We start from the raw sequence: 13,322 nt of genomic DNA, 5'->3' as shown, positions 1-13,322 counted from the left end.
GGGGGGGGGGGCGGAGTGGTGGTGGGAGGGGTACAAGGAAAACCTAAAATCATGACAGGCCTTCTCCTCTAATAATTAATAAACAGAATCTTAAGCAAATGTTTTCTTTTTTTTTTTTTTGGTGGTACGCGGGCCTCTCACTGTTGCGGCCTCTCCCGCTGCCGAGCACAGGCTCCGGACGCGCAGGCCCAGCGGCCATGGCTCACAGGCCCAGCCGCTCCGTGGCATGTGGTATCTTCCCGGACCGGGGAAAGAACCCGTGTCCCCTGCATCGGCAGGCGGACTCCCAACCACTGCGCCACCAGGGAAGCCCAGCAAATGTTTTCTTGTTTTGCCTCTAAATGTACTCCAATAATTCATAAGAATTGAAATTTCAAGAGTTTCTTAGCTGAATAGTTGTAAACTTGTGTGATACTAAGGTGCTGCAAAAGAGACTTGTAATAATAAAATTATGAACAATAATCCAGTTTGTATCCTTTTGGGAAACCTTTTTATTTTGTTGAATTAATAAATCATATATCTTGAAAAGTTATCTTTAAATATTTTTAAGATTAACTTTTAATTCTAAAAACACAGAAATCACTTACTTTCACCTTCCTGAAGCATTTTCAATAACTGTGCATTTCTTGCCTTTACTTCTTTATACTTTGCCTAATAATCAAGGAAAAAAGATTTAATTTTTAAAAAGTAAATGATATAATTAACAATTTACTACCAATTTATGGAGCTGTGAATCTAGGCTTGCTCAAAGACATAAATTACTTCTGAAAGAAAAAAGATGGAGGAAAATGTATTCACAACTATCTACTTAATTAAATCCCTCGTATAATAATACAAATCAATATTATAGGTGACGGTATTTAAGAAGAGTAGAATAAAAGTGGAGAAAACTCAGAATAAAACTAAATTTTCCTGAAGTCTTTTTTCTTCCTCAAGTAAAATCCTTATACAATTCAAAATAATTATATGAAAACAAAAAGAAAAATGATTCATAGTTTTATACCAGTACTATACTAGAACTCTCTGTATCTGTTCTTTATCGGCCACTGTCCAATATGTGGCTGCTAACTACTGGAAACGTGGCCAGTGTTACTGAGAAAATGACTTTCAACTGTATTTAGTTTTATTTAATTACAATTTTTATTTTATTTAATTTTTATATATAAAAATTTAAAATTTTACTTTTATGTATTTAAAACCCACGTAGTGTATTAATTTTACACCACGTGTAGTAGTTACTGTACAGCACAGTTTTATATTTGCTCAGTTAAGGCTTTACTAATCTTTTGTTATTTCATTAACTAAATATTTTTAAAGTAATTTTTGAATTACTTACATTTTGGCTGAAATGAATTAGTAATTTACTGAAATATCTTTCAATTATTTTTCAACTTAAAAAAATGGCTTAGCTTGTTTTCAAACTACATGAATGACACAACTATACATTATAAACAATTTTGGAATTGTGTTCCCACATTAACATCCATATTCCAGGGAATTTTTCCCCTACACTACTCTTATTCAACGTGTCTTACAGCACACACTGAAGTATTTATAAATATTTAATACATTGGAGAAAACAATATATTTAGTAACTATAGAAATACAAGAGGTCAGGGAAAGAAAACAGATCAATATAAGAAATTTGTCATTTCTTGTCTCAACATGTACACATATATGTACAGAAGTTACCAGATTCAAAAATCTTTCTTGTGAAACAAAGTTGATGTATTTTAAATTAAGTCCAATAGATGACTTTTACTAAATACTCTGTCCAGTAAATTGCTGAGGATAAATCAATAATGTTACTGAGTAATACTGCAGACAATACATTAAATGGAAGAAGTAAACATAAAAGGGAGTAGGACTTTTGAGAAGCTAAGTAATGAAAGAGGGAGATAAGTCAGATGGAAACATAAAAATATGAAGGGGAAAAACAAATACAGTCAACTACAACTATACTCACTATGAATATAGAAATATATCTACTGGGAATATAAAACTGTATCCACTATGAAATTCTCACTCTCAGGGTTTCAGTCAATGTTAGTATCTCATCAAACTCTAGCTCAAGCCTTTTCTCCAAGGTTCAGATCAGTGTATATGGAAGCATGTCTTTAGTTAGTCTTCAAGACCTAAAGCCAGCTCATAAAGCAAAAATTGCAAACGAACAAAATTACCCCTGAATATTCTTTATACTGTGATAAAAATAACATATATAGTTTTGCATTTACAATCCTGAAGAGTAAATGTATCTATGAAAACCTAAGAGTATAAAATCCTAGTACTGTGCAATTTATAATAAAGAACATATGAAATATACAGTGCCCTCATTAGTATTTTTAACTTCATGAAAAAGAGAACACAAAGTTAAACGCACATATGGTGTGACTCCAATGTGTCCAACACAGATGTTCAACATCCTGAACATCTATGCCTGCATCCACAGCCATTTCAAACTCAACATGTCCAAAACGAGATCTATTAGTTCCGTTTCCCCAAACCAGTTCAAAATGTGTTCTTCCTTTTACACTCAGTACCTGTTAATTTTGTTACCAGACAGTCTTCACTCCAGGCCTCATCTATGTGCATTATCGTCCACAAAAAAATTCTCATGTCACTTCCCTTCTAAAGCCTTCACTGCCCTCTCCATGTCTAAAATGCAAATGCCTTCAAATACTGACCTCAACTAACACCCCCAATCTCACCTTCTACAACTTCGCATTTCTCTAAATGTCAGTAACAATGCCTTTCCTACCATTCTCATGCCTTGTATGCACTGTTCTATCTGGAAAAACTATCTTCTTTTTGGTGAAACCTTTACCAAGTTTCAATAGCAGCAACGGATTTATTCCTGTTTCTGGGCTTCTGGAGCACTCTGTCAGATCTCAATCACAAATTCTACATTGTACTGCAATTATTTACATGATTATCTTCTCCATTAGATTATGAGCTTCTTACTAACTCATCTTTGTATTCACTTGCCTAACACATGGTAAGTGCTCAAAAAAAGCAAAAGAAAATATAAATGACAAAAAACTAAGGCAGAAGTGGGTGCAGTTCAAAAAGGTTTTAACAGGGATAATTCTTAAAGGCATGAGTAGACAAGGAAGGGAAATATAAGAACCAGCAGGGCTGGAACTTGACTCTTTTTCACTATTACATACACAGGGTCCAGAAAAGCACCTGGCCTATTACAGGCATTCAACAAATAATTGTTGAGTGAATAAATATTAGTTCAAAAAGAGAATGATACTTGAGATGAATAAGAGATTTTTTTTAAAGCCTAAGAAAGGAGGAGAGTAATAGGTTTGTGGTTAAAAAAAATTGTATAAATGACAAGTGTTGGCAAGGATGTGAAGAAATTGGTACCCTTGTTCATTGCTGGTGGAAATTTAACATGGTGCAGCTGCTATGGAAAACAGTTTGATGGTTCCTTAAAAAGTTAAACATAGAATTACCATATGATCCGGAAATTCCACTCTTAGGTATATACGAACAGAATTGAAAGCAGGGACTCAGATACTTGTACACCAATTTTCACAGCTGTATTATTCACAATAGCCAAAAGGTTGGAAACAGTGCAAGTGTCCATCAACAGACTAATAAACAAAAAATATGGTATATACATACAGTGGAATATTATTCAGCCATAAAAAGGAATTAAGTTCTGATATGTGCTACAACATGGATATGCATGCTGAAAACATGCCAAGTGAAATAAGGCAGACACAAAAGGACAAATATCATATGATTCCACTTATAGGAAGTACCTAGAATAGGCAAATTTACAGAGATTAGAGGTTATCAAGGATTGCAGTAGAAGGGGAAATAGGGAGTTTAATGGGTACAGAGTTTCTGTTTGGGATGATGAAAAAGTTCTGGAAATAGACAGTGGTGATGGTTACAGAACACTGAGAAAGTACTTAATGCCACTGAATTGTACACTTAAAAACGGTTAAAATGGCAAATTTAATGTTATATGTATTTTACTATGATAAAAATATACTATCATTCAGATTATATATAATTAATGCATTAAAAAACCTAAATAGCAGAAATATTTCTATCAATCAAATATTAAACATATTTCAATATAATAAAAACAGAAAATATACAAATTTATAGAATTATTTTAGTTTACAACAGTAAATATATACAAACCTCCCACTGAGTGATCACATTTTTCAGCTTCTGGATTTCAGCATCTTTTCTTTCAAGTTCCAACTTTAGTCTTTCAATTCTTCCATCTTTTAGAACTACTTCCTAAAGGGGGAAAACACCATTTTAGAACAAAGACAGTTCTGCCAATTCTGATTTACAATATCGTTTTTGAAAGGTTTAAGAGGAAAAGAAAGTCCCAATTTTAATTCATTTTCTAAAGCAACCTAAACTGTTGAATACATTTCCACTTGTACTCAATTTTATAAATGTAATTATGTACAGTACAAGCAAATAAGATATTTATGCCTAATCTCAAACTACAAACGTAACCTAGAACAATATCAGGGCTTTGAAATGATATTTCCATCCTGGAATAAACATACTAAAGTGGTCTCTGACAAGTTGTTATTAGTCTATCTTAACAACCTAAAAGAATTGAAAACTTATGAGAAAAATACAAAATAAGTAATACAAAAAACCAAAAATAGGGCTTCCCTGGTGGCGCAGTGGTTGAGAGTCCACCTGCTGATGCAGGGGACACAGGTTCGTGCCTGGGTCCGGGAGGATCCCACATGCCGCGGAGCGGCTGGGCCCGTGAGCCATGGCCGCTGAGCCTGTGCGTCCGGAGCCTGTGCTCTGCAATGGGAGAGGCCACAACAGTGAGAGGCCCACGTACCACACAAAAAAAATAAAAAATAAAACAAAAAGTTTTTCTCTATATTAGCAATTAACACATAGAAGATATAACTAGAAAAAACATTTTCTCCAGACAGCAATAAAAAATATCCCTAAGGGGCTTCCCTGGTGGCGCAGTGCTTGAGAGTCCGCCTGCTGATGCAGGAGACGCGGGTTCGTGCCCCGTTTCGGGAAGATCCCACATGCCGCGGAGCGGCTGGGCCCGTGAGCCATGGCCACTGAGCCTGCGCGTCCGGAGCCTGTGCTCCGCAAATGGGAGAGGCCACAACAGTGAGAGGCCCGCATAACGCAAGAAAAAAAAAAAAGAAAAAAGAAAAAAAAAATATCCCTAAGAATAAAATTCAGTAATTTTCAGGATCAATAAATGATAAAATATTGAAAAGGACAGAACAAAGCATGTTTTTAGATAGGAAAACTAAGTATTACTAAATATTAATTTGTACATTCAACAGAAATTTCAATAGAGTTTTGTTCTTTGGAACTTAGCGAGATAGTCAAAACTTCACCTGGGAGAATACAGGATAGAAACAAAAAGTTAATGCAGTAGAATCTGCCTACCAGATAATTACATATTATACAGCAAAAATAATTAAAACAGCATGTCATGGCACCTATGTTGACACAGCAATATAACAGAAAAGAAAGTCCAGAAAGATTTAAGACACAAGAATTTATTATAATATAACTATGGTATTTTAAAGAAGTGAGAAAAGGCTGAATTACAGAATAATGGTAGTATATATGGGACAAATGGCTAACTGGAAAAATCAAGTTAAATGCCTGCCATCTTGTAACATACACCAAAATAAATAAATTTAAATGTAAAAAAGTCAACCCAAAGTCATACTTTTCATAAGAATATATATTGGTTCTCTATATCTAATGAGTAATGTGGCAACAATTTTATTCCAAAAATACTCACTGAGCACCTATGCTGGGTGCTGGGTGTACAATGGTGAACAGAACTGAAAAGATTCTTGCCCTCATGGGATTTGTCTGGTGGAGGAGGCAGATATTACATAAAGAAATGCTGCAATTAGAAACCAAGGTTTAAGCAATGATGAAAAGAAACACAGTGCTATAAAGGGAATAATGTGGATTATTCCCTGGTGGATCAGGGAAGCTCTGAGGCCATGACCCTTAAGATGAACCTTGAGTGACTGGGTAGGAATTGGCTAAGTAAAAAGTGGAGGGAGATAAGAGCTTTCCAGGTAGAAAGAACAGTAGGTATAAAGGCCCTGAGGCAAGAAAGAGCCTAGAGAATTTGAAGGATAGTAAAGAGGCAAGCCCGGTTGGAGCTTAATGAAGAAGATGATAGTATAAGATGATTATGGAAGAAAACATTTGGATCAAAATTAGAAATATACATACTATTATAATGGCCCAAAAATCTCATTTCCAGGAATTTATCTTAAATAGATATGCGAGGGGGGAGTATCTATGAAAGTGTTCACTGCTGTTACAACAAAAAATTGGACATCAATTTCAATGCCCAACAATAAGGATATAGGCTAAATATATGACAAATTTACAAAACTGAAAACTCTGAAATCACTAAAAATGATGATACAGAACCATAAAACACATCTGTATGATCTCAAAATTGTAAAACTATATACAAAGAAAAAATCCTGGAAGGACATACATCAACATTTTAATAACTCTCTTAGAATTATTATGGAAGATTTCACTTTATTGTTTAAAAATTTCCTTTCATCAAAATTGTTTTATACTGAGTATATAATCTTTGAATAATATAAAATAGTATTTTAACTAAAAAAAATAAAACCACTTAAGTATTAAACGCTTTATAATATTACTAGCTAACATCTTTGAATAGGAAAGCTCTTCTGAACATAGTATGAAAGGGAGAAAACAAAAAGGAAAAGATTGATAGATTTAACTTGATGAAAAATCTCCAGAAACACTGAAACAAAACCAAAAGGTAAATGAAAAAAACTAGAAAAAACAGTTGCATCTATATGCAGGCATATGACCAATAAAAAAATCAAAAAGTGTACACCTGAGTAGTAAGCAATGTTATATCAAACTGGTATATTTAAATTTTTTCCTCATGGGCTTCCCTTGTGGCGCAGTGGTTGAGAGTCCGCCTGCCGAGGCAGGGGACAAGGGTTCGTGCCCCGGTCTGGGAAGATCCCACATGCCGCAGAGCGGCTGGGCCCGTGAGCCATGGCCGCTGAGCCTGCGCATCCAGAGCCTGTGCTCCACAATGGGAGAGGCCACAACAGTGAGAGGCCCACGTACCGCAAAAAAAAAAAAAAAAAATTTTCCTCAGTGTGGATAACTGAAATCAATTTAGCTATAAACATTATTATTTAATGTAAAAACATTACAGTTGACCCTTGGACAATGTTGGGGTTAGGGATGCCAACCCTCTGAGAAATCAAAAATACACATAGTCAGGGACTTCCCTGGCGGTCCAGTGGTTAAGAGTCCGCCTTCCAATGCAGAGGACACGGGTTTGATCCCTGGTTGGGGAACTAAGATCCCACATGCTGTGGGGCAAGAGCCCGCATGCCGCAGCTAAGATGCGATGCAGCCAAAAAAAAAAAAATACACATAGTCGTATATAGTCAGCCCTCTGTATATGCGGCTCCTCTGCATCCGCAGATTCAACCAACCTCGACTGAAAAAAATCCATGTATAAGTAAAGCAGTTCAAACCTGTGTTGTTCAAGGGTCAATGTATTACTTAATGATCTGAATTGCTCACCATCTCTGTATTTAACTGAAAAGTGGTCCATGTAAGTTTCTACATTATTGGGGAAAAAGTGTAAATCCATAGAAAAGTAGGACCACAACGAAGTATATCAGTGGTAGTTTTCTCCAAGTGAATGAGATTAGGGTCAATTTTTTTCCACTGCATCTGCAAATTGGGGATCATAAAGGTGCCTATCAACTTCACAGTTAACTGTGAGAACTGAATGAAATAATCATTTTAAGTACTTAATAGAATATCTGGTAAATATATACTAAGCCCTCAAATATTTTTGCCACTATTAAAATTTCTTCACTTCTTATCAGTTATTTCCAGAATTTCTACAACAAACATCACTTTTTAAAACAGAAAATTATATTGTTTTAATATATACCCATTTTTATAAGTCCTATATTTCATTAAATAAATTTTAAACTTATCTTCTAAGTAGAAGACATTATACTAAAATGAAGATAAAAGGGTGTATGAGTCTATGTCCACAAGGGATTTGTAATCTATTAAAAATAATAACGAATAAAAATGTGCTGTGTGAAATGTGCCATAAAAAAAACAAAATGCTATGGGGTACAGAAAAAGAAGGAAAGATCATATCCAGGTTTTCTGTGTTTGGGATTGGGATAGGGCAATGAGAGAGCTTCAGGGAGGAGATGGCAAGTGAAATGAACCTTGAGCAAAGCTGGGAAGGATCCAGCACTGTGATAGGAGTGCTCTGCTCTAGCTAGGAGAAAAAACTGGAAAGAGTACAGCTGAAGTTACTTAGGCCGAAGCTACACTGTAGAACAATGCTTTCAAACTTACTTGACAGTGACCCATGTTAAGGAATGTTTTATATCATGACCCAGAATGCACATACATGTCAGTGTATGTATGTATTTGTATGTTATACATATATATACACATATACACAGAAACAAATTTCATAAAATACGAACAGATGTCATATATGCTGACAACTTTTTTTTTTGGTTAGTGCTGGTAGCAATCTACTAAATTGATTTCAGGACTGGTTAAATGGGTTGGGACTCTCAGTTTGAAAAGCTTGAGGGCTTTAAATGTCAGGTCAAGGACATTTGCACTTGATTCAACAGACACTGAAGCTTAGGGACATGGTGTGGCAGCATGAACAAAAAGTCATCTGTTCAGACTTCCCTGGCAGACCAGTGGTTAAGACTCCACGCTTCCAGTGCAGGGGGCACAGGTTCGATCCCTGGTCAGGGAACTAATATCCCACGTGCCGTGGGGTGCGGCCAAAAAATTTTTTTAAAAAGTCATCTGTTAGCAATGAATAAGATAAATTACCTAGAATTAGAAGGCAGGATGCAGAAAGACTTATTAGGTTACTGAAATAATACCAGTAAAAGATAATGAGAGCCAAAAAAAAAAAAAAGATAATGAGAGCCTAAACTAGAGAAATGTTAATAAGAATGGAAGAGAAGATAGATCTGAGAACTATTTCAAAGATTACAAACTCCCAAACCTTGAAAAACAGAAAAGTGAAACAGGAGGTTCAGAGTCTGAATATCTGGATAAAATGATAAAACCAAAAACAGAAATGATGAAGTCAAGCCAAACGCTTAGTTTGGAGAGTAAATGATGACCTCGAGTTTGGACATAGTGAGTATAAGGTATTCACAGCACAAGAGTGAAATATGCCACAAAGACAAATGATAAAACAGAGCCCCGAAGGCCATTAGAGGGAATGCCAGTGAAGCTGTGGAAAAGTTAGTAAACTCATATCCTGCTGCTAGAAGACAATGTTGGTAACACATCAAGAGCAACACAGATGTTTACATGTTTTGATGCAATTACTTTTTTTTTCTTTTTTTTTGCGGTATGCGGGCCTCTCACTGTTGTGGCCTCTCCCATTGCAGAGCACAGGCTCCGGACGCGCAGGCTCAGCGGCCATGGCTCACGGGCCCAGCCGCTCCGCGGCATGTGGGATCCTCCCGGACCCAGGCACGAACCCGTGTCCCCTGCATCAGCAGGTGGACTCTCAACCACTGCGCCACCAGGGAAGCCCTGGTGACTTGCTTTTTTCATTAAAGATTATGTTTTTGATATTCATCCATGTTGCTATGTATTGCTGTAGCTCATTCATTTCTCCTACTGATTTTGTTGTCACAAACAACTGAGTTTGAATCATTCTTGTTGAAGATGTCTTCAGGGTTTAATCTAACATAGAATTTCTAAAACACAGTCTCCCCATCATCTTCAACTTTAGAAGTTAATGCCAAATTGTTCTCCAAAATGGTCATACCAAATTACATTACCACTAGTAATTTGTTACTGTTGTTCTACATCCTTACCATATGGCATATTGTCCAATAAGACTATCACCAGTCTTCACCTTCCTTCAGTTTTTCCTAGGCACTGCAGTGAAATTAGTACTACCATATAGAACTTCGTCCTCTGCTAAAAAACTTTCAAAAATTCTTTATTATCTCCTGACTAAATCATAAATCAGGCTTTTAAGTCCTCCACAAGCCCTCCAAACCCACTGTGCCAAATTTATACTATGCTCCTCTTTGAATTTTGTCTTAATTAAACTGGTTTATTCTTCACTGCCTCCATTCTTTTACTCTGACATTCCAGTTTCTTCTCCCTCACTTCTTCACGTTCAAATTCTACTGTCCCTTAAATTCCAATTCAAAAGCTATTTTCCGACTTCCCTGGTGGTCTAGTGGTTAAGATTCCACTCTCCCAATGCAGGGGGCCCAGGTTCAACCCCTGGTCAGGGAAATAGATCCTGCATGCTGCAACTAAGAGTCTACATGCCACAACTAAAAGAGCCCGCATGCTGCAACTAAAGATCCCACATGCTGCAACTAAGATCCCACATGCCACAACTAAGACCTGGCACAGCCAAATAAATAAATAAATATTTTTAAAAACCCCACAAAAATCAAAAGCTATTTTCTCCTAAGAAAGCCATCTCTCATCTCCATTCCTATGAATTACCTTTTTTGGATCTTCCACTTTCCACCTTGTACAAAGACAATTATCAAGTGCATGCTGTGTACAACATGCTCTGCTAAACATTTTACATCATAATCGCTAATTTTCATAATAACAGTGCCTGAAAGGCAGGTAATTTCATTCCAATGTAACACAGCTGATAAGCTGCAGTGCTATATTTTGTGTTATTAGGTTTGATTTCAAAGACTGTTCTCTTTCTACTATACTGCACTGTCACTTTGGTTTTAAAATATCATTAACATTACTTAATAATTTAATTAAACTTATGTGTACCCAACTTTGCCCTACAAAAGATCTGAAACATCTAATTATTTGCTCAAGTATATTAATATCATTCTTACTATCCAACAATGATCTGAGATGACTTAGAAAAATAAGATACAAACCACAACGGGGAAAATCATAATCAATGTAAAAAGAGGAAACAAATTTGCTAACTATAAATGTTAACACAGTTGCCTGCACTGTACATAAAATTTGACAGTCAAGACAAGACAGGAAAACCCAAAATTTAATTCAATGCCAGAAAGGAAGAAGCTCACAAGTTCCTCAGGGCAGGCAAGGATTTCCCGTACTAAGTTGAAAATAGATTTTCATGTGGTATAGTGTTTTTATAAAGCAATATTATTGCTGCATTGGAGTAACAAGTTCTTAAGAGTCTGGCTTCTTTTGTGTCCTATATAACACAACACAGCAGTGTTTAATTTGTTGAATGACTGACCATTAAGTATTGGAGGTCAATATAAGGTAAAGAACAGATTCACAGTTTAAGAGGAAGTAAAAGAGAAGACTGGTGGTTGTGGTGAGAAAAATAAATGCAGACTTAGAGGTCTCTATAGGATAAGATCTTTTCTTTCTTTCTTTCTGTATTACTCCAAACAATATTTTAAAATGTGAATACCATTCTTAGCTTGTGAGCCTTACAAAAACAGACTGCTAAAAAAAAAAAAAAAACAAAAACAGACTGCTGACCAGCCATAGTTTGTAACTCCTGGTCTGCAGGATAAAATTCTAACTTCTTAGTTTCACATAAAAAGACCTTTATAATCTAAATCCAATCTATTTCTCTAGTCATGTTATCCCACACTCACTTAAGTCTATACTTCTTAGATGCAGAATTTTTCAGTTTCCTGAATATTAAGTCTAAGGCTTTTCATAGCTCTGGGCCATTGCTCTTGCAGCTCCCTTAGGTTTTCTCCATTTCTCAGTTTATACAGTTATTCACCATTCAAAATCCATCCCAAATGTCACTTATTTATATACCTTTCCCAATTCACCCAAGGAGTGATCTATTACCTTTTCTATTCAAAAACCTCTTTTTTATTGTTCATATCTCTCTTAAAGCCTTCATCATGCTGAGTGATATTTTTCCAGTCTCCCTCCTACTATCCCCACTACTCTGTCTAAGGCATGGATGGTCTTATCCATCTTGATATTCCCACGCCCCTACATTGGTGCCTAACAATACCTAGCATTATAGCACATGCTCAATAAATATTCATCAACTAAAGAAGTCTTCATACTTTTTTTTTTTTTTTTTTTTTTTTTTCCTTGCGTTATGCGGGCCTCTCACTGTTGTGGCCTCTCCCATTTGCGGAGCACAGGCTCCGGACGCGCAGGCTCAATGGCCATGGCTCACGGGCCCAGCCGCTCCGCGGCACGTGGGATCTTCCCGAAACGGGGCACGAACCCGCGTCTCCTGCATCGGCAGGCGGACTCTCAAGCACTGCGCCACCAGGGAAGCCCCATACTTTTTAATATAAGTATCTGTGTGTAATAATGACTAAGATAATATCCTAAAACTGTAACTTTATACAATCATAATTGGGTTCTACTGCTTAGGTTTTTTAAAAAAGAAAAATAATTTCACTGTGATTTTAAGAGAATTTTCTATTTTACATGCCTGGTTGTGTTCATGAGCTGTGCAATTATCTGTTCCATTATATTCTGTAAGCTGTTCTCTTCTTTTTTCTCTAATAAGAATTTTATGAACATCATCTTCCAGTCTATTGAAGAATCCTCCATCATGTGATAAAGTCTGAGAAGAACTCAATTCCTGTCAAAAATGAATTAAGATTTACTATCAATCAACACAAAAGTGCATGCATGCATTTAATAAACCTGGTCAGCCACTAGAAGGATAGAGAATGAAAAAAAAATAACATAGAGACAATCAACCATCTGATTCTTCTCTATCTCCAGAAGATAACCAGTAGAGATACATTTGCAAATGTCCTTTTCTTTACTTCATATTTTTTGAGTTGGGTATTGCTTGATTTTTAAATTATTTTTTATCCATATACCATACAATTTACCCATTTAATTTGCACATTTAAATGGTTTTTAATATATTCACAGAGTTGTACAACCATAACCCATTTATAAAGTTACATCAGCCCAAAAATAAACCCAGAACTTATTAGCACCATTTCCCATTCCCTCCTAATCCCTCCCCTCAGCTGTTCCCTAGGCAACACTAATCTACTTTCTGTCTGTATAGATTTGGCTATTCTGGACATCTGATATAAAATGGAATCATACTGTATAAGGTCTTTTGTGACTGGCTTCTTTCACTTTGCAAAATGTTTTCAAGATTCATCCATATTATAGCATCTATCAGCACTTCATTCCTTATTGCCAAATAATATCCCACTGATGGATACACCATATTTTATTTCTCAGTTCATCAGCTGATGGACATTTGAGCTGTTTCTATCTTTTGGTTATTATGAATAATGCTCCGGTAA

The 13,322-nt window shown here is 36.0% G+C and overlaps 1 protein-coding gene across 2 annotated transcripts in view; it reads right to left on the bottom strand.

Annotated features, from left to right (window-relative positions):
• The window catches only part of GKAP1 (G kinase anchoring protein 1), an 82,179-nt gene that overhangs the window by 6,936 nt on the left and 61,921 nt on the right, over window positions 1-13,322 (bottom strand). Inside the window, exons 7-9 of one of the 2 annotated variants that reach the window (XM_007467441.1) lie at window positions 12,479-12,631; window positions 4,165-4,266; window positions 588-651 (exon numbers count right to left, since the gene is read on the bottom strand). In XM_007467441.1, coding sequence (XP_007467503.1) covers window positions 588-651; window positions 4,165-4,266; window positions 12,479-12,631 — 319 coding nt within the window. The remainder of the gene's footprint in view (window positions 1-587; window positions 652-4,164; window positions 4,267-12,478; window positions 12,632-13,322) is intronic. The other variant, XM_007467442.1, reaches the window with a different exon arrangement.

Source organism: Lipotes vexillifer, unplaced genomic scaffold (genome assembly GCF_000442215.2).
Source record: "Lipotes vexillifer unplaced genomic scaffold, Lipotes_vexillifer_v1.1 scaffold917, whole genome shotgun sequence".
NCBI classification, from domain to species: Eukaryota; Metazoa; Chordata; class Mammalia; order Artiodactyla; family Lipotidae; genus Lipotes; species Lipotes vexillifer.
This window is presented reverse-complemented; position numbering and strand designations above follow the sequence as displayed.